Raw genomic sequence first — 26,385 nt, 5'->3', positions numbered from 1 at the left:
TTTTTGTAATTTTTAAGTTTTAAGTACTGTAAGCACAACTGTAATCTATTTTGAGAAACTGGTGCTTTATTTTTGTTCATTTGTATTTTCCTTGTTTTTACTGTAAAGACTGTTTTGTTCTGTTTACAGTTTGCAACAGCCATTTTTGGGAGAGAGCTTCAGCGTAAAGCCATTTGTTAAAGGCTTTGCCATCCTCATGTTAATGTGCCTGTTGCTGTTAATCTTTGATTAATAATAAAAACTTTTCACATTATTTCCTGAGTCTAGCTTGAAAGGTGGAGAAATAGTTATCACTAATCAAATAATTTCTCTGTTGGTGGCTTTAGACTCTTCTTGTTTTGTAGAGGTTTTCTTTGTGGTCCCTGAGCAGCAGATATAACAGCACTTAAACCAGAATGCTCTAAAGCTGAGGTAAATTTTTAGTGGGAAGCATATCCTAGGGCACGTGTTCCTAGGTGTGGGTTCAGTTACCTCCTCGGTATCTTTTCAACTACTGAAGCAGTGTCAGGAGCTTTTTCTCTGATAAAACACAGTGCAGTATAGGTGTTTCAAGAGCTGGAATGGGAGTGGGGAGATCTAGGTTTTAGGCCACCATTAGCCACGGAAGCTCACTGGGTGATTTTGGGCCAGTCATTCTTTCTCAGCCCAAACTTCATCACAAGGTGGTTGTTGCAGGGAAATAAGTCTTGTATTGGAGTAAGTTATAAACCCATACTATAAAAAGCTACCAGCAGTTTGTCTTGAGGGTTTTTTTTTTCTTCATAGTCGTTTCCTTGTATTTTATTTTTCTAATTACAAATTAATTTCTATGGTATCTTTTGTAAACAGTTACAGACTTTGATTGGAAGATGAGGACATTACCAGTCATTTGACTCTTCTATGGGCTTATTGTGGGGAACATAAGGCTAAGGCAGCGAAGTAACTTTTTTGCAAATATATTAGAGTGGTGGCAAGATCCTGTTCACTGATGGGCATTACTGGTCTCTCCTACGCCTTAGAAAATAGTACACTGGCATTGCTTGCCCACACTTCATAAAACAGGCCCAGCAAAACTGAGGCTCTTCAGACAGATGCTAATGTGGGGAAAGACTGTTAATTGCAGGTCATTGTCCTCTTCATCAAATCCAGCCATAGTTATGTTTCTTACAAACTTAAAAAGCTTTTGCCATCAACAGCTGTGGTTCCACCTGCATTTCCAGACCATTTGTGAAACCTGCTGCTGTGCGCAAAACAAAACATCTGATTAGGAAGAGGGAATAAAAGCAGCATTAACTTTTCTTTGGTAAGTTCAACTTGGAGTGTCCCATAACTCCTATTGGCTGAGGTGCAGCCATCATCTATTCTCCCTGCTCTTCTTCATTTGATTCACTGCTTCACACTGCTGAAACTTTGGTGCTTTGATGGTCTCTGAAAGAGAGCTTATGGAGTCTTCAGTTGCATCCAAAGTCTGGCTTTCTTTTGTTCAGATTCTTATTCTTGGCACTATTTTAATCTCCACAACCTTTGGGCAGATTCCAAATCTTGTGACTCTAGATTTCTACTATGACTGCCATCTCATTAGCAGCTATCTCCTCTCTGGTGTTTTTAAGATTCTTACTTTTCTCTGTCTTGGTTACTGATCTTCACTCTGGGAACTGCTGTCAGCCATGACATGACGATTCTTTCAAGTTGTATCAGCCATCAGAGACAGTGCAGAAAATTTTGGGCTTGCTTGTGGTCTTGAGTGTAACCTCAGCATTATTTAGCAGTCTTGGTGGGGATTCCATTCCCGCCTTTTAACGTCCTCTGTCTTCTGCCTTTGTCTGTTATAACTAATGGTACCATCTCTATCAATACCGCAGGATCTTTCAGAGACCCAACATCTATCCTGTCTTTTGGATATGGCAGACTATCAATCATAAATAGATAAATTTGCTTCAGAAACCACTTTTTTCCCTTCCAGTTGTCTAGATGATCCGGTGGGCCATTCTTTATCTGAATAAAATACAATCTATGCAGAGCAGATTTTTCACATATTTTAAGCATTAGGCTTTGAGGTTCACCAAGCTCCTTGATTATTGGATGATCTGGTGTTCAGAATTGCTAATTCTGATATGCTGATACCAGTAGCTATGCTACAGCTATAGACACCATTTAAATGTACAAAGCACACATGACAGAAATCAGACATCATGTCTCTGACTTCCCATTTTTTTTCAGCACCCCTCTTCAGACACCCTAATAGTATTCTTGGAAAGGGTAATGTTTCATACTGGTAAGCTAGAACTTAATGGAACATTTTTCTAACTTCATTGTATCTCTTTCTTACCATATTGCCTACCACTAGGCTTGTATGGTTTCTTGGGGAAATTGTTTTTTGTTTTATTTAATCAACTTACAGGCTGCCTCAAATGCAATTGCAACCTATGGATCAATTTACTAATTTAAATTTAATAAATTTACCAATTTACTAGAGAATAAGAAGGCAGTGGCTCACATTTCCTACTTTGGGACTACTAATTCAAACTCTCACTATTTCTGATGGATTGTTAGATCAAGACTAGTAACTTATTTGATTCTATGGCTATATCTCCCATCTAAATGGTGTTATCATTAGCCCAATCCATAGAAAATATTCTGTTCTTCACACTATAACACTAAATGTTGTACTAGGAATCTTTATATTTACATACTTTCAGCAGCACTAACAGCCATCATTCTAATGCAAGCTCACACATACAATTACTTGCCTACAGGGTACAGCACAACACATAAAATCCAACCATTTACATACTTGAATAAGTTCTTTTGCAGAGGTTTAAAGAACAGCACAAACCAGCAGCAGTAATTCATTACTATGCAGTTGAAAGCAGTCTTGTCTGATCATATGCTTAACTGCCACCTTCCTCCCACTGGTCTGCTCCAATATCATTCCATTTTGTCTAAACCCTTATTAGCAGGGGCACGATTCATCTCTGCTATTGTACATATCAGGCTGAACAGTTTGAAAATATATTTCATTCACAAATCATAATCAGCCTCAATTTGTCATTTAGAATGGTTGGAACATTTGAAACAGCTGTTCCAAGGTTAAAATATTTTGCATATCCCCTACTTATAAAAAAAACCTTTTCTATTCTAAAGAAAATCTGATTCAGGACTCATCAGTTTCAAGTTGTGTTTTTAAATTGATCCAGTCCTTTTAATCCATGAGTTTTGTTCAGATTTCATTTGCTTCAGATCTTCCTAGGTTCCATTGTGCTATACTCTTTGTTCATAAGGATCAAAAAATGACCACTAATATAATATGCAACATGCCATTTTTTTAATTTTGAACAGTGGTGGAAAAGATTAAAAATACTGGTGTATCTATTAAACATTAAAGTATCTGGGAGCAATTTTACATGACCAGATTAAAAACATTTTCATATCTGAACAAATTTCAAAATGAAAGCTTTTAAGCATTTAATAATATTTAGGTTAAATGTGCTCTTAATACCCACACAGATAAACCACTTTTCCATGTTACACTTTGAATCATTCAGCAATTTGCAAATACTACCCAAGATGACAAAATATTGACAAAATACTCTGTTCAAGTGAAGTATTTTTACCCAGCAGGAAACTTGGTCTGCAATTAGGTTTTTTTTTTCCAACATCAAATTGTTTTCTGACTTATTTGGCACTTGTTTATTATCTGCAGTTCAGTTCAATAGGAATTGGTGAGTAAGCCAGGTAAATGTCAGTACTACTCCAACTGCAAGTTACAAATACACATCTCATGAGAGAAAGTAACCCCTGGAATTGTCTTCATTTGAAGGTTTGTTAGGGAGGTCAACAAAGCTAATTAGATATTAAACTTCATTGGTAACTACTGATATGCTCATTATATGCACATTACTCCTAGAAGGAAGTCACAATTATAGTGTTTCATCCTATGTAAAAATACAGTTCAAGCTTTGGCTAGTTTCTTGCCTATAAACATACTTCCAATACAGCATTTGTTTTAAAGCAAAAAAAGATGCTCTACTGAGTACTAATTTGGCCAGTTTTGCTGAGTAATAACATTCTTAAGCCTTGTCTCCTTCACCATACATGAAGAAAAGTAAAATGCCTCCAGTGAAATCTGTATTTCAAGTTCAAAATGAGATGTCAATACAGGCTAAATATATCCTAACAGTATTCCAATTATTACACTGGAGCTATAATTTAAACTATCATTACATTCACACAGGTTTAAGAGTGACATTTATAACGTAATGTTAACCCAACACTGTATGCACATGAATACTAAAACTTGTGCTAGAACACAGTAGACTTTTCACGTTTAAACTGTCATTCATGGAAGCAAAGCACATAACTTAGGATTCTAAAATTGTAAAACTAATTCTCAAAACAGTTGAGACAGTCCTTTTGTAGTGAAGCATGATTTTTCTGCTTAACAATTTTCAATCAGATTCTTCATTTTTCCTGTGGGCTTCAGCAAGTGTGGCCCAAACTGTGAAAAGAAAAAGAAGGTATAAACTAAAAAAAAAAAATATTTTTCCCCTTCTTTGCAATGTTTGAATACAATAAGCTGGAATTTTTATTTATTCATCAATAAACTTATGCATACTACTAAACTTAAACATGCTTTAGATCAGTGGCTAGGGAATTCTGGGAGTTGAAATCCATACATCTTAAAGTTGCCACATTTGAAAAACACTGTTTTAGATTCTCCTATTAGTGGGAGGCACTAAACCAACCAGAACAAAAAAGGAAGCAAATGTCCCTGGCTTGTTGCTCCTTTAACTCAAGGAATGGAAAACCAATCTCAAATGCTGGAACTAATAATAAGTGAAGGCAGAAATATGGGTGGGGATTAGTTTGCCAATCCCTTGAGATGATCTCTGTCCTGAATTTATGTGACCTCTAATGTAGTGTAGCCTAAAGTGTGAACCTAGCCATGGTTGCTTGTAAACTATGGCTTACCCCTGACTTTAGTGCAACCAGATACTATGATTTGTTCAACACACCACAGCTTAGCACAACATACAAACTCAGCCACTGTTTGGACCAAGCACTTACCAGCTTTGTTTCAGAAGCTGAAATCTGTGTATCAGTTTCACTTGTACTGTCGCTACGGTATCGATAAGCAAATTTCTTTTTAAGAGCTTCAGCTATTAGTGCAGCAGGATCTGTTGGGTCAGCAATTTTCCTTACTGTGCTTTCATCTGGTCTTTAAAAGAATAAGATAAGGCTTTATGTCACAGTAGCTTCAAATGATGCAAACAGATGCCCCCTTTTCACCAATGTTTTGCTTACCTCTTTTTTAACTCTCCTACTTCACATGCCAGAAAAATCAGAGAAGTATCAGAATACCTCTTCAAATTCAGGCCTATCAGGTAAAACAGCTGGGCATAGCAAATATGTAGCAAACTATCATCCTTTTTCCTCAGTTTAAAAGTTGATGCAGACAGTCCTTGCTTAATGACTGCCCTGAAAAAGTAACTTTATGACTGGTCCTCACACTTAAGACTGTTGCAGCATCCCTGTGGTCATGTGATCAAGATTAGGGCATTTCACAACCAGCAGGCATTTACAGTCACATGATTGGCATTTACATGCTTCACAGCTGGCTTCTGACAAGCAGAGTCAATGGAGATGCCAGTAGTGAAATTGCAAGTTGGAGTCATGTGATGCCTTGCTTAACGACCATGGTGATTTGCTTAACAACTGCAGAGACATTGTAAACCTGCCATGGTCACATGTCTTGCTTAATGACCGTGTTGCTTAGCAATGGGGTCGCCATCCCAATTCTGGTCGTTAAGTGAGGATTACCTCACTTTATCCTTTAAAATGACAAGCTACTCTGAAATCCAAATGGTGAACTGTGATGCATTCGTTTGCAGGAAGCTAGTTTAGTCATCTGGATCAAGCAAGCAAATGATTATGCTCATCTCCATCTATACTCAGCTATAATCAAAATACTGCACTTCTTCCCTGCAACCCTTTCTCTAATAAGTAAAGGGAAAAACGTACCTTTTCACTGAGCGCAGCTTTACATTGTTCATGTCTTTGAGGATATCTAGCATATTTGGCATTTCAAGCTTCTTTGGATCACTATCTATCAAAGTCTTGCCAGAATTTATTCTTTTTCCTTTGCGTTCTTTAATAAGGTCAATGGCAGATATACTTTGCTGGAGTGGTGGTGGTGGTGGAGGCAGGGGGGGTGGCGGTGGTGGCGGCGGGACAGAAAGGGATGCAGGAGAACTTACTCCAGCTGTAAGAACAAAGTACATTTAAACATGCTACAAATATCTTTAATACACACAAACTCTTGTTTCAAAAATTTACCTACTATTGTGTTTATGAAATAGAGTAACACCGTACTAGATTAATGTCATGTACTGCTACTATATTCTCCCTCTGTCCTTGACAGTTTCTGTTCTAATGCAAAATATAATGAAAAAGGTGATATTCCTTTTAATGAATACATAGCTATGAAACAGTATACTGACCTCAGCATTGAAGCAGCTTTCTAGTGTGTGGCATTTATTTATTACATTTCCATAGTGCTGGACTCAAAAAACGACACCTAACTGTTTACACATAAAACATGGTTTATTGTGTTTTTCTCTCTGTTTGCTGCTCAGAGTTGTAGGGTTTAAGATTGGCAGCTATATAAATTTGTTAACTAAATATAAAAACAATTTAAAAACACAAAACTATCATAAAACAATGGACAAAATTATAACCAATCAAAGGCCCTCAGGAACAGCTCTGTTATTAAGAGTTTTTGGAGGCCAAAGAGGGTGCCAGCCTAATCTCAAAAGGGAGGCTGTTCCATTATATAGGGGCTGCAAACTGAAAACCATTGGTCACGAGTTGTTGTCCCCTTCACTTCCCCTACATGGTGGACATTAAAGATACTGAGAGAATTTCACACTGAACAAATTGGTCAGATCACTTCTATATGGAAAAAATGGTACTTTAAGTACTTTGCTGCCAAAGCATATAAAGCTTTATAGGTAAAAAGAATCAGCACTTTGAATTGCACCTTGAAACTTACTAACCAGTGCAAGAATTGTAAAACAGATGTTTGCTTTGGTAGGAATTCCAGAGGAAGTGTCTTACATTCATATATAGAAACTGAGAGGACCAGGAAAGAGCTTCAAAACAGCAATGCTGAGAGAGACAGCTGCCTTGACACTCCAAACAATGGGTTTCGAGGCGTACTTAGGCTCACTGTATTTGAAGAGAACTGTCATCTTACCAAAAGATTATTAGGGCTGGCATTTTTTTACTTCCTAGTGTTTTCCCCATAGGTGCAGGGTCCACTTTTTTCCGGATCAAACGAATGCTGATCCATTGGTTGCAACAGGAATTGACCAACTGGCTTGTTGCCTGAGCCTGATGTTGTGGGCTGAGAGAGTGTGACCATCCCAAAGTGACCCAGCCAGCTTTCCAAGACAGGACTAGAACTCACAGTCTCCTGATTTCTAGCCTGGAGCCTTAACCATTAGACCAAACTGGCTTTTATTAGGGTTGGCATTTTCTGACTGCATAAAAGAGTATGTAATATTTGCAGCTGCATACAATGTTGCAGGCTCCAAGTCTATAATAATATTTAATGCCATAAATGGAAATCATTGCAAGTTAGCAAACAAAACTTTTCTATCTATCTATCTACCTACCTACCTACCTACCTATTTTAGTGCCTTTGAGTCAGCACTGACTCCTGGTGATTGCTTGGACTAGTCCCTGCAGTTTTCTTGATAAGATTTTGGAAGTGGTTTGCCATTGCCTGCTTCCTAGGGCTGAGAGAGAGTGACTGGCCCAAGGTCACCCAAATGGCTTTGAGTCTAAGGCAGGACTAGAACTCATGGCCTCTTGGTTTCTAGCCTGGTGCCTTAACACTACACTAAACTGGCTCTCTTACTTATATTCTTATCCTTCAGTATCATGCAGATTGCTAAGAAAAAAGTAACAAAGATATAGGAAAGCAAATAAATGTAATATTTAATATTTGTATACTTCTTCCCAGGAAAATACATTACCTCATTGTCAGGTAAAAGAAAAGCTGGAAACGCAGGCAAAAAATTAATCATTGCATGTGTGTCAACTGAAGCTTTCATAAAATTGTTTTTAGATATAAGAACAGTCACAAGGTAAGTCTCATTTTAAGAACTGCCAGTCAAAATCTCTATGGTTAGCAGAAGCTGGTGATACAAATCTCAACATCACCTTGACTCTGAAGTTTTTACAACAGTTTAACGTAGCCTTGCCCAATTTATTACCTCTTTCTAGTGCACCAGATTATACATTTCATCATGTGCACTCAGCAAAGTATGCTGGCTTAGAGTCATGGGTGCTGTCATCTACCACAACGGTAAAGCAACAGGTTGGGGAAGATAGGCTCAAGAATGTATGTACAGATGGATACAACAGAGAAGTATCCCATTTCAGATCTTTTATGTAAAGGTAAGAGGAAGACTATCACAATTAGTTTTCTGCAGATCAGCATTTATAATACCAATAATAGTTGCATCTAAGTCTGCAGTATTTTTCTGAATATAGGCATAACACTTGATTTATTAAAACTGAAAAAAGGACAACTTAATACCTGCTGCCAAATTCTGTTCTTGTAGGCTTACAATTTTGGCTATTTGTGCTCTTAAATTAGCAAGCTCATTTTCCAATGCATTTATTTTCTGCAACGCTTCATCGTTTGTGGCTACTGCAGTTTTGGAGTCTTCCTTTTCTTGAGATTTCTTGGGCAACAATTCTTCCGTACTTGAGTCTCTCCCTGAGTAGCCTTCACTTTTAAGGAATGGTTGGGATTTTGGCCAGCCTTCTGATCTATAATCAAGAAACAGTTTTAGGGTTTTTTCCCCCTGTAGCATGAATCCCTTGATAAAACATAAGGCAGCTAAGTTAAATTTCTGTTTCTTAAACCAAATAAATTATTCTGTCCAAATACAGAATGCCATCTTTGCCATTTTTTGAATTTAAGCTAAGACAGTGTTTACTATATCCCTGTAAACATCAGTAAAACTATATTCTGTTCTTTTGGAAAGAAGGTGGATGCAAAGGGTTCACTTTTGTTCCTTGTCCTTCAACAATGATAGGCTAGAAATCTAATGATATTTAGAAAAAAATATAAATTGTATTTTAATACTAAAATGCTTTCATGAACAGGTGGTTTATTTATTTATATTTATTTATCATATTTATATAGCCACCCATCTCACACAAAGTGACTCTGGGCGGCGTACAACAATGAAAAAGAATAAATACATAGAAACAATTCCAAATAAAAAACTATAAAGGCACACAAAACAGGAGGGGATAAAATTAATAAGGGAGCCATCGCAAAAATCTCCCTGCTCCCTTGGGACCCCCAGGCCCGATCACTAGGCCAGGTCTTGAGGGACTTGCGGAATGTTAAGAGGGATGGAGCTAATCTCACTTCTAGGGGGAGAAGATTCCACAAGGCGGGCACCATGGCAGAGAAGGCCTGCCTCCTGGGAGCTGCAAAATGCAATTCTCTGGCAGACGGGACCCACAGCATGCCTTCTCTGCCAGACCTGATGGGATGGGCAGATGTGATCAGAGAAACGCAGTTTAGATATTAAACACAACCCATGGCTGTGTTTGATATCGTCTTTTCAATTACTCTAGCTGCAAACACTATACAAACATTCATCCACACAGATATCATTAATTAATCTAATGACATTTGTAACAGTTTTTCTTTTAATGTCTAAATTGTATTATAAGTCATTTCCCTGGTCTGTGTGGGTTTTTAAAGATGTCTTATACTCGGATGATTAAAATATCATAAGACATTTTTTTAATAATTTGCTTTGCAGACTGCTGTCTGGTTTCTCCTATCTTCATAACTGCAGCAACTGCTAAAGTCCCTAAAGATCCTGTGTAGATAGTATTCCCTGCTGCACTAGAACTGCTGTCACAGTCAAGAATCTTTTCCTTTCAAGGGCTTCCACTGTACATGTCCTCACACAAGCCTATTTCACAGTGTCTAAGTCAGAATAGGAGAAAATGAAATAGCATTGTATCAGTGCTTTCACTGTCACATTTCCCTTGCTTTGCTATTTGTAAAACAGGTTGTAAACCTCTTTGGATAGGGACCTATTTAATGTCTTTTTAAAACATCCTCTACAGTAATAATAATGAAATGCACTGGTTTAGTATTTAGTATATTTAGTACCCATTCTAGGCATTCCTCACTTCTATATGAACTCAAAAACATTTATTTTTTTTTGCATTAAGAGCCTGCCTCCTCCCATTTTAAATTTGCAATGCAATAGAGGCCAAGATGCTTTGTATGGACACATACCAATTTTCAATCAGATATGATCCAAAATATACTGTAGATTATGTACACATTTATGGTGTTGAAACATCACAAGCATCCTTGTCATTTTCTCTACAGCTGCCACTTAACAGAACAATAATATAATAAGCATAGTTTAGCTGCGCAATAGTGAACTTATCCTGATATGATACCCCCATTTCTTCATCCCATAATGTGTCACAGTTCCAAAGGCAATTCTTTGAGCTAAAGCCAGATTATTAAAAAACTAGCCAATACATAAATTTACATATTGCCAATACTGGAGTATCAACAGAATATTTTTCCCCATCCCTTTATGTACAAAAAGGCAACAAAGGCCATCTTTATGCCAAAGCCAGTTGAAACCCAGACTGGAAAGGATCTAGATAATTCATTTCTTTTATAAGTTCTTAGAGTTGCAGTACCACTATCTACATAATCGCTCTGGCTAAAATAATACTGGACATCTATTTGTTTTCTACTCTCCAGACGTTTTGGTACTGAAACAGGAAAAGATTATAAAAGGTAAGTGCTTATATAAACATAAAGTTATGGTATAAACAGAAAGGCTAGAATATTTAATACTTTAAAAACAATCCCTAAAGCTTGTTAAGATTTTCTTCCTTGATTAATAATATTGGCCAGTTTTCATGTTATCGGAAAACCTGATCTTCAAACTGTAACTTTCATAGAAGTTGGTTACTGACCTTAGTCAACAGGTTGTCTAGCCAAAACTTAAAGAACCAGTAATAGAGGATGAGCTTTGAGAAACATACCGGAACCGTGTAAAGACTTCATCTCCTTCATCATCATCTTCAGCAACCCATCCCACATCTACAAGGGAGACTACTGCGTCTTCTTTTAGTTGGTTAGATTGAATGCCTTCTGCAGGTTGAGAAGTAAGCTAGATTGATTGGATAATGTTATGTGTTAGAGCAACTGCCTGGATCCGTCTGACACTGCTACGAAAGTAACAGGAAGATAAAATACATAGTCCTATTATAATAAATGGGAGGGATAACAAGTTTACACCAGAGTTAAAACACTAGTGTCTTTTCATTTGAGCAAGGTTTCAAATTTAGTACCAATCCAATCTAAGAAATCTAAAGAATGACTTACAGCATTAGAATTTCCACTGCTGTTTCCTGATGCATGGCATGACACACAAATTGGGTACTAAGTAAGAAATATCTAGCTGCAGGTTAGGAAATTTGCATACACTAATAAAGTTACATAAGTGAATAATCTGATTAATTTCAAACTATTTCTCATACATATTACATTATATTTGGGTGAGAAATAAAAAGGCAGAAATTAGTTTCAGAGATAGAAACTCTAAATCCTACACTAATGTGTTGCATAAGTGTTAATTCTAGTGCCAAATGATACCTATTTCCAGATTTGCCAGCACAGCTAAGGAAGCATCAAAAGTACTTAGAGAGCAAGAAATACTTTCTAGAAATTGTTGAAGTTAAAATTCTCAATAAGGTTAGCTCTACAGAAAATCAAGCCTAGATTTGCTATTATACAGTCTTCAGCGAGAGTGTTATCACTGTGAGTATCCCCTGGCCAATACTGGATTATTCTGATATAATTTCCAGAATAAAAGCAAATCACCATGTCTTTTAACAGTTTAACACTTTATTCAGAGATCATTTCATGGTCACGTTAAACTAGAACTTTTATATACTGAAGTATTATAAATGGATCAGAGCTGCTTGCTTATTTAACATTTCAGACTTCACTTGCTTTTTTGCAGAGATATGCCATAGCACAAACTCAAATTTGCTTTCTGTCAGCCCCTTCATCTAGACAGGCAACTAAGCTCAAGCCCTGTAAAAAGATTAAACTTGGGGCACCACAGCAAGTACCCAAATTTCCCATCCACATTTAAACTATCTAGCTAACTATATTAATTAATTATCATATGCCCTATTAAAATAGTAATCCTAAGCATGCTTGCCTTGAAGAAAAGTGTAATTTTTCAGATTATGCTGATAATGGCTGTGTCACTGCCACTAAAATCTTTAGCTTGCTTTCTGTGCACAAGAAGAAAATAAGGAGTATAGAAGTTAATTAAGATTCTTAACAATCAGATTTGCCTATAAGTATACATCAATAGTTAAACTGAACTTTAATCAAAAAAGAAGGCCGACTTACAGTAGGTTCAGCACACGATCCTGTGATATAATAGCTAGAGAGCAAGAAAGGAAGAAAAAGGGAAAGAGAGAATGCTATAGAAAAGTTTAAAGAAAGCATGAAGATAGCCGTGGTATTATCAGTTTTTTAAAAAAAATATAAACAGCAGAGTTTATTCTGCCGCCATTCAGCAAACCATAGTACTTTTCAGCAGAGAACAGGGACAGAGAACTTTTTTGGTCTAAAAACTATTTTAGATCATCAAGCATGTAATAACTCAAGAATCTGCTTGTACTTTTCTATTCTTTTGGGCTGGTTTTAAGGTGAATTGGTGCCCACCATTAAACTTTCTTTCCTATCCCTGCATTAGAGCTTTGTAAACAACTGAATCTACCTTTTCTGGCAGAAGCAGCAGCAGCAGCAGCAGCAGCAGCAGCAGCAGCATGCATCTGCAGGCTAACATTACAATGAGCCTTCAGACAGCTAAAGCATGTTTCAAAGTGGAGTGTGAAATAACAGAGTAAGGATCTCTAACATTCGACATTTCTCTTTGGAGAATGAATTTGTGGAGCCATTACAGAGAAAAGTGATTATTAAAACATAAGATATTATTTTTTATTCTTTTATTCCATAAGCAATACTTTTGAATCAATTTCTGCCCAGGGTTTATTAAAAATATTCAGAACTCATTGACAGCTCAGACCAGTAATATCAAATATATATATAAATACAGGTAAATAACAAGGAAAGAGATATCCAATATTTTTTACACTAGAAAAAAAATGATGATCTTCATGTATCATACAAAATGTTTCTAAGCTGTTCAATTTGTTAACTGTAAATTAAACTTATGACCTTATCCTTGAATGCCTGTGCCACTCAAAAACAATTGTTAAAAGTCACAAGAGTCCTATAAAATTCAATGCTATTGCCATTTGAGTACAACAGAAATAAATCATGACTCATCCTCCCCAAAATATGTTCTCCCTCCAACTTTCAAATATAACTGATTAGTTTTACTATAAATCACAATTACCTAAGACAGTCCTTTCAGAACTCCTTACTTAGTATTGAAAAGAAAGTTCTATTTAAAATACATGGGATTGCCATCAGAAAATAAACCTAAAAATAAATACAAGCTGAAGTTGACCTTTGCATGATCAATGGTATTCATAGTTTGCCATTTTCAACATAATTACAAAATTATTTGTTTTTCAAAGTTCTTATATAAAAGATGGGACTTTTTTTTAAATCAGAAAATGCTACTATTTCCTATCTATTTTTAAATTTGTTGACATTCCTCCTGCATCAGTTTTGTTCTTAGATTTTTTACTTACATCTGAAATGAAAGTGGCTCCAATTCTATATGTCATCAGGTATCTTTGTTCTGTACATTTAATGTGTTTATATCATTCTAGCCTAACATTAAGAAGGAATCTGTATAAAATTGGAGATGAATCCTCCAGTTACTCTTATATTTAGTCTGATCCTTTCTAATACAGAACTGATTCACACAGCAGCTTCTAGATTGCTATCTTACCTGGGATTATTCTCACTGAAATCAATGGGACTTAGTTCTCAATAGGTAAGTATACAGCAAATATGTGCGCATCGGCAACACCATGTACCCAATTACTATTTTTTTCCAATTTTTTGGCCATAGTTTTATGCATTCCTGCCAGTTTCATGGCAATAATATAAATAGGAACCTGGGGATGTGGTGAAAAATGTCCAAGTAGACATTAACAGGAGGAAAACATCTAATTGCCATTTACTTAATCCACATGACAAGAGGGAAAAAACATTCACAGACGTAATTCCTTAAACTGTAGACAAAAGTTTGTTTGTTGTCCTGTTTCAACAATAATTTAAATTTAGAGCCAACCACTAGTTGCAAAAATTGCAATGAAAGACCATGCTGTTCTACAGCAAACAATTTACTACAAGTTAATGCAACTCACTCTACTACAGGAAGAATGCTGAGGCAACCTCCATCTTGGAATGACAGGCACAAGCATTTGCCTATACAGCTTTTGTCTTTGTAAGATTTATCGTACAAATATATCCTATAACCTAGTGATACTTTGCTTACTATTTCAAAATAAGTATTGTATCTAAAAGCTCCATACTTATCAAATGAGATCATGTGGATTTTTTTAGGCAGATGTTTACTTTTCTACCGACTGATGCCACTAAGGCTTTAAGTGGTAGTATCTTGTAGAATAAATTATTTTTGTAAAGTATATTTTACCCTGAAGATGCACAGTTTAAAGAACAACCAACAGATTCAGGAGAGTTTTAAAGAAATGATAGCTTGTCAAGTTAACAGTCTACTCAGAAGGAGAAGAATTTACATTAAAGTATCATATGACAGCAATTTAAATAAATAAATGTTCAGTGGAACTTGCAAATAAATTCCATAGTTTATCTGGAAAGCCTCATACTCCAGTTTTGTTGGCCTTAGGGGAAGATGGGCTGTAGAGATCAGAATAGTTTTTTTTTTAATTCAGGACACACAGGCTGCACTCCAAATGCTAATAAATGAGGCCAGAATATAACATTGATTTCACTTCATTTGCATTTACATGTAAATAAAATAAAATTTAATCTATATAATAATATCTAGTTAGATAATTAAGTTACCTCTGTTTCTGTCATATAAAGAAATTACAATTTAACAACAATTTTTGGAAATTTCTGGGATGTGTATTTGTTTTAGGAGCTGTATATGTGGCCCTGAAGCCCCTCTATTATAGTTTGTTAGGTGTCTGAATACTTTTCCATCCCCATTAATGCCTACTTCAACATTAATACATCCAAATAGCCAATCCATGTCATTTTCATTTAATTAAATTTTAATCTTTAATTAATAATTACTTTTTTGCCTAAAAATTTAATTTGGGGGTATCCCTACTTTTGCTTCCAAACTTACAGACAGTAACCCAGATCCACAGATATCACAGACCCAAATTTTGCGGTCTTAGTAGTTTCTGCAGATCAAAGCAAAAAAATTAAACATCTTACCTGAAATTGAACCCTTGGGCATTGTATCAGAGAAAGGTTGGAGCCAATTTTTCTTACAATACTTCTGTTTGGGCCATAAGATTTATTTGACCAAAGCAACTGACAAGAAAAAAAAATGTCTGTGTCGATATTGCTTTTCTTTGAAGTTTTACTTCACAATTAAATTAAGTAAACCCAGGAAAACTATCTATTTTTGAATAAATGTACATCAAACTGCATTGTACGCCTGTATATACAACCCCCCCCCAATTTAACATTTAGGATTAGTTTTGTTTTATTGTACACTGTCATGTCAGTGAGATGGGCAGCTATATAAATTTGATTAAAAAAATAAATTGACACAATATTCTGTCCAACAAAATTTGAATGGGCCCACAATCTCTCTCTCTTAAACAATAATTTTTTTTTCACTATATTTTGTAAGCAGAACTATTCCTCAAACACAAGCCAGAGAACTCTAGGTATACTTATATTCCAAAAAATCAATTATATTTAAGTATTAAACTGTGTGTTTATGTCCTTTTAATGTCACTGGAATTTATGCATGCCGTTCCCTATACACTATTCAGACTTTCAGCTTCAAATATTTCACTGTAATAATAGGTATACTTACTGATTCCATACTTAACCCAACTTGCATAAATATCACTCTAAATAGATGTTTAATCCAGCTGATCATCTAGAACAAGGTAAAGCTTCAGTAATTTGTAATTTGACCACCTCAGCTTGCTAAGATGCCAAAGCTCCATAGTCAGCCTGGAGAGAAGAAAAATACTTAAGCAGAATATATCAATATGCAACTGTTTCAAATTATTTGAGAAATTTTCTCAAATAAAATAATTACAAGAGCTATAGCTCTAGTATTTTTCACCAAAAGTAAATAAGCAGTATTTTTTAAATTATACACCACTTTTAATTAAAAAGTGCAAAGTTGTATTCTTCCAATATTCAAAGCAGGAAAAAAAGTTTGAAGAAAACAGCAACAAGAACAGAAGTAAGAATCAACTGTATAAAAAGAGCACAAACTTAAATTATAGTTATACAGGGTATACCACAAGGCAGACCCCACAGACCAATCACAATATGTTTTATAAACCTTTTTTTCAGAGAAAATGTTATTGTACTTAGGAATGTTCAAAGATCATGCTTCAAATGAGTAAGAAAGTGTTTAGAAGAAAATGGCAACCAATTCAACTATTTAATGTAATTTATATAATAAATTCTCTATAGGGCCTGACTTTTGGTACACCCTGCATATGAAGTATGATATGCCACTATTACAATGAATACCAACCAGCAACTGAAGCAATTATAAAGAACAACAATAAATGCCATACAATGACTGGGAATGATGGTTTTAACTAGTATAATTTTGAAAGTATACTGCATTAAAACATCTAGTATACTTTATATACTAGTATATTAATAATAATAATAATTTAATAATGTGAAAATTATGCCTGATGAAGCTTCTTCTGCAGTAAATATGCATATCCCTGAAAAACAAATTCCTTTGTACCCAGTTCTCATGAATAAGAACAATTTAGTCACGTGAACATAGTTATGATTATTTTGGAAACTAATCAAATTTCTGAGCCTTGTAATGGAAAAAATGCAGCTGAAGAGAAGGAAATGGAATTCAAGCAAAACTGCCACCATTAAAATATTGCACTATCATTACAAACTTGTTTTAGTTTATGGACAGTATTTTTTAGCAGAGAAAAAAATAGCTTCATGTGGAATGGCAGTTCCTAGTTTTAAGCTTTATTACTTATAGCATGTTTTAGAAGCTAATGTGGCTGTTCAGTTGTCAGTTTCTCACCTGGCAGCAGCAGTTCATAGCATATACTTCACAGCTGACATTTTAAAAATATTCCTTTAACCTGGAAGAAATAAAAATATAGTGTGTGTTCTTAAAAACAAGTATTGGTATTAGCTAAATTTATATTCTATCTTTGCTTCTGGAGATAAGGCAGAGTACATAGCACTTTCTCCTCCAAATTCTTTCTTATAACAGCAACCCTGTAATGGAGTGAGAGAGAATGACTAACCCCAAATCATCCAATGAGCTTCCATAGTTGGGGATTCTCTATTCTGCCCCAACATGTTAACCATAACACCATCCTGGCTCTCCTAAGGGCTGCTAACTGTGAGCTCCTACATGACCCAGACAAGAAAGAATAGGTTATCCCATTCCCAAACATAAATGTAATGATGCAGTAAATTCCAGGGTTCCTGTTTTTCGAGGCCAGAGCAGAGAGGGGCAAGGACCAGAGGAAGATACCTTTATAAACTATTTGTTGCCCCTTAACAAAGTAACTTGAAAACGAAGTGTGAATTCTCAGAGTTTTCTACTTTTTTCCCTTGTGATCAGATTTCGCTCCACCACCACATCACACTAAAAAGAACAAATTTATTACGATATAGAGTTATTCAAAGTAAATCTGTAATTTTTGCTACTCTAGAGGAATACTACTAGCTCTCTGGAAATAAGATTTCCAGCCCACCAAATTATGTAATCAAATTTCAGAGGCAAACCAGTGGAAGATAAAGGTGTAATTCTCAATGCTTTTTGGTAGATTTTTAGAAAGCATTTTCATCCACTTTAGGTGGCAGCACCTGGCTGACCTTAGCTGATCTAGAAAGTTAAGCAAGGTCAGACTTAAAAACTGCATAGATATACCTATAAAAGTCATCAGGTGTTAACACAATTTTCAGATAATTTTATTTTTTAAACTTTCCTTTAAATTTCACATAGATATTATTCCAAATCCTAGCCTCACTCAGTTTGATGATCTCAACACTGGCCATCAACATTATTCTGATCATTTTGTGATTCTGTGGAATCACAGAACACAGTAAGGCTTACTGAAGTCTGGATTAATACCTGAACCTAACTTACACTTTAAATATGAACCTGTGAACAAGGGACCAGGCCTATAAGACAGAATTGTCAGAACCTGAATCTAGCTAAAAGACTGCTTGGAGTCATGGTCTGAACCAAAGATTAAATTAAAACTTAAAGATTTAAATGGACTTTAAAGTCTTGTTTTGAAAACATATTCTGAACCAAAGACTGTTTTAAAGAATCACTATTGGGATTCTCCTTTCAACTAGAAGATGAAGAGCTGCAAAAATAAAAGTTGGTATATAAGTTAAGTTCACAGAAAGTTTGGTGAAAAATAAATCACAAAGATATTATAATCTGTAAGATGGTACTTTAAGAAATGAATACACCTGCAATTCCTCATTAATATAAGCAATTAAAATCATGAGATTTACCTATAGCACCCCCATCTGTCCACATAACATCCCATCTACCCACATGATTCAGAATCTCTTAGAGCTTCTCTTAGCTTTATAAGTTCCAATAACATTAAAACAAGAACTTACATTGCTTTTGCTAAAATGCATTATTTTGTATAATCATTTTGTAACAAATACAACCAAGCTATGTGAGAAAAGTAATGTACTACTCCTACGAAGAGAATCAAATTTTATTTGAATAAAATAAAGAAACAAATGTGATTTTTTCAGTAACGTTTTACACTGACATGATCAAGGACAATCAGCGAGTGTCAGCTATTTTGCTTCGGGTGCTATATTAAATTATTCAATTCTTTTATTTCTAATTTTTACTCTGCAAGGGGAGGGGTGGTGGTGGTTATGGGACTCTAGTTATAGAAGTCAGGTTGACTCAGACAATTTGATAAAGTTGTTTTTTTATGCTAAGGACAGAACATTTAGAGTGGATAATTTATTATCTGGTTTTTAATAGGAGATCCAGTTGTTTGAAAGACTATTCAGAAGCATAGGATCAAATAAATTAATAAAATGTTGGCCTAGCAATTCATTAATATAGTATCTGTTTTAATCAGTACACCCTAGAATCCAAAGTAGCAAGGACTAATTAAATTTGGAACTGACCAGAAATATTGTGACTAACTAGATCATGAGATATCAAGGCTAGGTCACTAAGAGATTTAAAAAAAAAAAAAAAAGTTGCCCTTGAGTTGAGCTTAACTCCTAGTGACATATGCATATGATTTTCTTGGCAGCAATATGGAAGTGGTTGGCCTCAGTTATCTTTTGAGGTTTTTGTTTATTTCTCAGAAGATTCTTTATAGGGTTTCTCTGGAATTTCTTTTTAGTCTCCTATCTGAATACTAATGAAGTCCAACCCTGCTTAATTTTTAGTGAGCTAGGTGCTGCCTAATTGTAGACCACTAAGAGATAGTGGTGTTTATAAAAATGCTGAGACAAACAAAGGGATTGCTGCTTGTACTCGGATGCTAGAAAATATGCTGCTACATTTCTTCCAGTTCTGGGTTTTCAACCTTTCTTCCAAGATGGAAAGGCAGACCATGTTATTCAATGAATTTCTTCAGTTGAGAGGAGAAAAAATGAAGAAGAAAATTGTTGTTTTTCCTTTCATAACTATCCTAAGCACTCTTGATACTTTCATATAAACCTGAAAACTAAATTTTGAGTGATAGATACGTTTGTTTATGCTTTTATATTTAAAATGCTTAAACAAGGGTTAGAATATAATATTTCCTGATTTAAATTAACATGCCTTTTATCATTAAAAGGCATTGATGGATTTATTAGTTATGAGTTTAATCAATTACACTCTAATTGCTTCATATGATTAATCATTTGATTAATCATTTATTATGCTTCTAATGCATGGATAATTTTGCATCATATTTTCCCTGTTATTTGGTGACTTAACAGTTTTTCTATTATTTCATGCATAATTTTAATGGCATCAAAAAGAAAAATAAATGCTGATTCTGGGATCGCCCTCCATCAGCTCACTAGAACAATCAAAGTTAAAGGGCATAAAAGAACTTTATAAGAAAATAGTGTGACATAACAATAGGATCACTGCCCCTTGCTTCCATGCCCAGTAGCACAGTACCAGACCGAAGAGACATCCTACAAAATTTTTGGGCCACTGATACAGTAAGTCAAATCAAATGTGTTGGCTATTTATTTATTTTTCAAATTTATATATGCCGCCCATCTCACTATACAAGTGACTCTAGGCGGCAATGTTCAGATCTGGCCTCTTTAACAATACTGAAATCCCCAGTTCTATGGGGAGTCTCTACGGAATGTCAGATCTTCCATGCATAGCGCTGAATGCGTAAAAATGGCTTTTTATTTGCATTCCTTCAAGTAGGTTATATGCTTGGTGAAAGGACCTTTTAAAACTATTTCACCTTTGTGGCAGTTATATGAGGAATGGGGAACCTGTATGCCAGGTAGCCCCAGTCAGTACAGTCAATGGTGAAGGATACTGGTAGTTGTAGGTCTACCAGTCCTGATCCATATTCCTGATATCTTACTTTAATAATGGCTAAGGATGCCTTGGTAGTGTCCTGCCTGGGAACTTTGTAGGTAGGCAGACCTTCCTAACTCTGCTCTTAGTCCACCGGTTCATTTTCAGAGTAGTGCAGTTTGTGTGATCCTTACTCTCTCCTGACAGAACCTTTATTTCTTCTTTTCAGCCCCTATACTGGGACTGAACAGGAACTTCAGGAACATTATCAGTTTAATAGCTAGTGCTGAACAGGAATGTCTAGCTATCTGAAAAACTTGATTACAATTCATGCTCCTGTGTGCTCAGCACAATCATGCAATCAAAACTGATTTTTTTTCCTTGTGTTAAAATGGCCACCTTACATTTTAGGACTTTTTTCCATTTAGCTCCTACATTTAGAGTTCAATCTCTTGAACTTTAAGGAGGCTATTAGAATGCTTCTTTTCACAGGACCTTTATGAAGTCAGAAAAATCTCTCTCATCATTCTCTATTGGTTTATAGTGAAGTATGATTGTTGATTATATGCCATCAAGTTGGTGTCAACTCTAAGCAACCACACATATAGATTTTCTCCACAACAGTCTGTCCCTAACCTGGTCTTTCAGGTCTTCCAATGGTGCACTCATCACCAATATAACTGAGTCCATTAGGAATTGCTTATATTTATTATACTGTATTATAAAATGTCTTTATTATTATTTTGGTTTATATTTTGTATAATTTTTATTAACTTGTACTGTGCTTAATTATAGACACTAAACAAAACTACTAATACTACTTAAGATGCTTTACAAATTGCTAAAAAAAGTATAATATAATCCATTAACATCTTTTTGTTCATCACTGTATACTAGAAGTGCATGACCAATCCTTAGTAACTTTCTATATGTCTTTGAGGTAACATAATTGCGGCAGAATCAAACAAATGACTGAGCCAGAGGTTATAATAATTAACTGCTCAAAATTACTGGTTCTGCAAACATGGCTGCTACACATGTTGCAACTCTATAATTTTAATTTATGGCAGAACATATTGGTTGCCACAACAAATACAATTATACCAGTAAAGAGTTAATATCAGTACTGGAATGTAAAAAGCTGCCTTCTGCCAAGTCAGATTATTTTCCATCTAGCTCAGTTCAGCTGCCTACTCTGAATCAGAGTAGTTCTACATAATGTCAGTTATTTTACATCACCTGCTACTGTACCCATTTAACTGCAGAAATCAGAGATTGATTCTGTGTGCTACCACTGTACTATGATCCTATTCCCCACAATATTGGCATTGGATGCAACAATACAATTTTGCAAACACCTCATTTCTTTTTTAAGTTGTTTTCAAAATATGCTTCAACACATTAACCAGCAAGTTCTGAAGCATTTTGGTCTATGTACTGTATGTCAGATCATGAACACATTTTCTAACAATAAAAGCAATATAATATAATAGCAATATAATAGACATACCTATAGCTAATCTCAGAGGGGAGCAAATTTTTAGTCTTTGTGGGGGGAGGGGAAGCAAAGGCTGCAGTGGGAGATGATTCAAAGTGGGTGAGTGATACATTAACCATGTAGGAAGGATTTTAAAATCTTTTTGAGAGAGACATTCCCTCTCTTTAACTGGGCACGAATCCTACTGAAGGTCACAGACTTTGTGCATCCCACTTTGAATTTTCCACTGAGTATTGGTTAGAGGCAAATTTCGGATGGGCTTGTCGAGTTACTTATTTTGAACCAGACAGTTCTTAAGCCTTTCACTCAAAAGTCAGCTGCGCTGTCTTTTCCCCAGTACCCGATTATTTTTTGTTTGGGTGTTCAGAGAAAAAACAAGGAAGAGGAGGAAAGCCCGGTTGTATTAGAAGCAAAAGACGTGGCCACACAAATTCCGTTTGGATGTGAGAGTAATTGCAAGACAAAAGCCTTCTCTGGGAGCACCCCAGAAGAGAGGGTAGAAGACAATCGACTGAACGAAGGTAAACAAGACGAAGTTCCTAAGATCAGCCGCGGCCCCGCGCAGGAAAAAAAAAAAAACGTCTCGAAGAGCTTAAAAAGGGCGCATAACCAGTAATTTGAGGTGAGGTTTAGGCCTACCTCGAAATACGAGCTTTCTGGCTACATAGCGACCCAAAACGGCCGCCCTGCGCACTCTCCCACCCCGCCTAACTCGCTCCCACCCGGGTCTGCCCCTTGACGGGCGGGGAGGGGGGCGCTCAGGGCAAGAACCAGGAGTCACCGGCTGCACGGCGGAAGAACCAAAGTAGTTGTCGCCGGGAAGGCACGACTCTTCTCCCGCCCCGTGGCTGGGAAAAAAACAAGCGGTGCCGGCAACCTCGGACAAGACCTTCGGCGGCGACAGCCAGTGTCCTTGACGCACGACCGGCACCTTCTCCCTCGGCCACGGCCAGACGAGCCGGCCACGGACGCGGTTCGTCCCGCGGCCGAAGCTTCGCGACAGGGTTGAACTGAGAGAGCGAATCGAGGCCTTGAGGCAGAAGGAAGAAAGAAACTCACCTGCTCGTCTGACCGGTATTATTCCCTCGCTCTGGCGCCGCGCGTCCGAAGCAGCCGGGTCCCCGCCGGCCAGCTCTCCCTCGGCTCCTTGCGCCTGTCTCCGGCAACAGCCAATCCTGCGGGGCGCCGGCTGTAGGTCTGGCCAATCGTCCTCCCTCATTTAGGGAGGCGAGGCTTAATCTCACAGCCCGGCCGGGTGACGGGATATTGGCCCATCATCGAGACAGGAAAGAAGCCGGCGAACTCTATGATCTCTGGAGTAGACGTCAGATCCCATAGACTCCTTTCTCATCTCTATGGTTTCAGAGAGTTCGAACCCTGCCTAATGTTTTAGAGTGAACTATTTGCGGCAAAGATTGGGAAAGTTCGACTCTTTAGGTGCTAAGCACCGAAGGGTCGCGTTAGAGCGCCATCTAGTGCTGTCTTGTTGCAACAAATATCTTCACCTAAGTTGAATACCTTTACGTAAAGGCGGTCCTCTACTTTGTCCTGTACTGCAGTATATTTTGGCACTAGCTATTAGCGGACGATTGACTGATTGATTGACATGCTATTAAGTTGTTGTCGACTCTTAGCAGCCACTTAGATAGGTCTTCTCCATGATGGTCTGTCTCTAAGCTGATCCTTTAGCATTTCCAATGGTGCCCCATCGCTATTGTAACAGAGTCCATCTACCTTGCTGCTCGTTGTCCTCTTCTTTTCAGCTAATAGTAGAGCAGCCATTAAAAGAAGACCACACATTCGACATATTTTCAGGTAGCATCTTTAAGAATCGAGTTGTTCATTGCACTACACAAAACATTTTATGTGGAGTAAAACCAATTTATGGAAACTTAAAGTCCTAGTAGCATTCACAGTTGAAAAACTATAGCTTTCTAGATTCAGTATTGTAATTCCTGACCATTAAGTGTATTGGTTGGGACTGATGGGAACTGTAGTCCAACCTGTAGCAAACCAAAGTAACTATGAGAACACTGAACTATCAATGTGATGAACAATACCCTCAACCCCCAAACAGCATAGCTGGAGGTTAAGGATGATGGAAAGTTTAATTTAATATTTGATCCATTGATTCGGAATCCCCAAATTTTGGCTCAGGATGTGCTGTATCTGGAGAGCATCAAGTTGGCGAAGACTAGCATCTTGGAGTCATGTCACACTGAGTTCTGTGAAAGGGTAACTTTCTGTGATTTTGTACCAATCCATCCACACATAAAAAGTTCAGTGCTATTATTGCAAGCAACACTGTAGATGTTTGTGTAGCTTAATCTTTAAAAGGCCTATTCCCAATCAGATGCGTATAGGATTGCAGACTTAAACCCCATGCATGCCTTATCTAAAGACCAACTTAATTTGCCTACTTTAAAGATATAGTTACACCTATACACTTATTATCTATAATAAATACTTATTATTTATGATAGCAAGAATTCAACAGATGGAGCAGTTTGTCTTCAGAGATGCAAATTACATAGAGGCATATTTAGGGGAGCACCATGTGTGTGGATGTAGAGTAGCATATCAAATAATTGGAATTATATTTATGGTAGACGTTTCACATCAACCAAGTTATTTTCTGGGCAGTCTTAGTCCAGGTCTCCCACCTATCATGTGTCTATGCCAGAAACTCATTGACAGGATTAACAATTACACAAAGCTGAGAGTGAGTCATGGCAACTGGACTTTTCTTTTGGTTTGATATGTTTCGCTGCTTGTCCAAGCAGCTTCTTCTGTCTAGAAAGTTGGTTGGGGGGACTCCATAAATGTTTTCCAGGGTGGTTGCGTATCTCACTAACATGATGGGCTCCTTAAAGGGACAATTAAAAAAAAAAGCTTTCATCAGTCCCCAAGAAGGTTAAGACCACTTCACAAGTTCACCAGGGAGGCAGCACTTAACGACCCACTTGGGGATGAGTGAGGGATTAGGAGCAAGACATCCACATCCCAAAGACTCTACTGATCATATCTCCTATTGTCCCTTCAATGAGCCCACCATGTTAATAAGAAACATAGCCACCCTGGAAGACATTTATGGGGTCCCCCCTAACCAACTTTCTAGACTGAAGAAGCTGCTTGGACAAGCAGCGAAACGTATCAAACCAAAAGAAAAAAAGTCCAGTTGCCATGACTTAACCTCCAGATAATTCCACCTGGATGACTGAGAATTTTCATCAACGTATTGCGGCTTGCTTAATAAACATCAAGTGGTTGGGTTTACCTGGTACACTAAGCCATAAACTATGGTTTATGAATAGCTGGGCTTATTCAATATGCTCACAGTCATGTGTAAATCAGGCCATATTGTTACAGGACCCACTTATATATTTACCAGAAAAGTATTCCACAATGAGTCATTTTCAACTTTATAGCAACCTTGAGAAAAAGGAAATTAAAGCTGCAATTTAGACACATTTCCCCATCCAACTCTATGCAATTTACTTCCAGGTAAACATAGTCACACCGGGTTAGTACTTGGATGGGAAACTTTAGGAATATCCAGGGCTGTTGGACACCCAGAAGGCAAAGGCAAACCACTTCTATAAAGTTGTCAAGAAAATTGCATGGATGTTTCTCTTAAGTCAGGTAGGAGTTGAGCTGGAATCAAAGGAACCTTTATCTTGGACAAGTATATAATTGCACTGTAAAATTCCAGTCCTAAGCCAGCCGCTTAGGGGCTTTATTTCAGAACTCACACACGCAGAGAACTACTGCATATTAATCGAAGATTGCAATCCTATATTTAATTATTCAGCTAGAATAGATAAGATCCACTAAACTCGGAGGAAATGAACACACTTGCCTTCGAATAAGCAGCCTCACTACAGGGGCCCACTTGGCAAGCAAGCGCGCACGAGACGTCCCAAGGCACACCATTTACTTATTCCGCCATGTAAAGCTTTGGCAGACGTAAATCAGAAGCCTTCAGAAACTGAGCAGAGCTTCTTGGGACTTGTAGTTCCCCAAATCTCTCCTAAAATCGATTTCATTCTAACCCACAATGCCTCAGAACACCTGACCCAGAATAAGCCAATCAGAGGGGGCATAATAAGGAGAGCCATG

At 36.9% G+C, this 26,385-nt stretch overlaps 1 protein-coding gene across 3 annotated transcripts; it reads right to left on the bottom strand.

Annotated features, from left to right (window-relative positions):
- Positions 1-9: 9 nt before the first annotated feature.
- Positions 10-26,202, bottom strand: MTFR1 (mitochondrial fission regulator 1). 3 transcript variants are annotated; one of them, XM_088130841.1, is made up of 9 exons: positions 26,126-26,202; positions 17,304-17,364; positions 16,095-16,237; positions 15,482-15,580; positions 11,095-11,222; positions 8,585-8,820; positions 6,001-6,241; positions 5,047-5,197; positions 10-4,477 (listed from the first exon to the last, which is right to left on the bottom strand). In XM_088130841.1, exons 3-9 carry the CDS (start codon positions 16,158-16,160, stop codon positions 4,418-4,420), a joined length of 981 nt encoding a protein of 326 aa, XP_087986967.1. In that variant the 5' UTR covers positions 16,161-16,237; positions 17,304-17,364; positions 26,126-26,202; the 3' UTR covers positions 10-4,417. The 3 variants fall into 3 exon arrangements, with proteins under 3 accessions (XP_087986967.1, XP_007426772.1, XP_025021499.1); XM_007426710.4 differs by lacking the exon at positions 26,126-26,202 and adding an exon at positions 23,326-23,692; XM_025165731.2 differs by lacking the exon at positions 26,126-26,202 and adding an exon at positions 23,326-23,685 and having other exon boundaries at positions 11,095-11,203.
- Between the last annotated feature and the right edge of the window lie 183 nt (positions 26,203-26,385).

This window comes from Python bivittatus, unplaced genomic scaffold, assembly GCF_059951505.1.
Source record: "Python bivittatus isolate LINGU-HERP-01145 unplaced genomic scaffold, Pbiv_v1 ctg000840_np1212, whole genome shotgun sequence".
Taxonomy (NCBI): domain Eukaryota; kingdom Metazoa; phylum Chordata; class Lepidosauria; order Squamata; family Pythonidae; genus Python; species Python bivittatus.
This window is presented reverse-complemented; position numbering and strand designations above follow the sequence as displayed.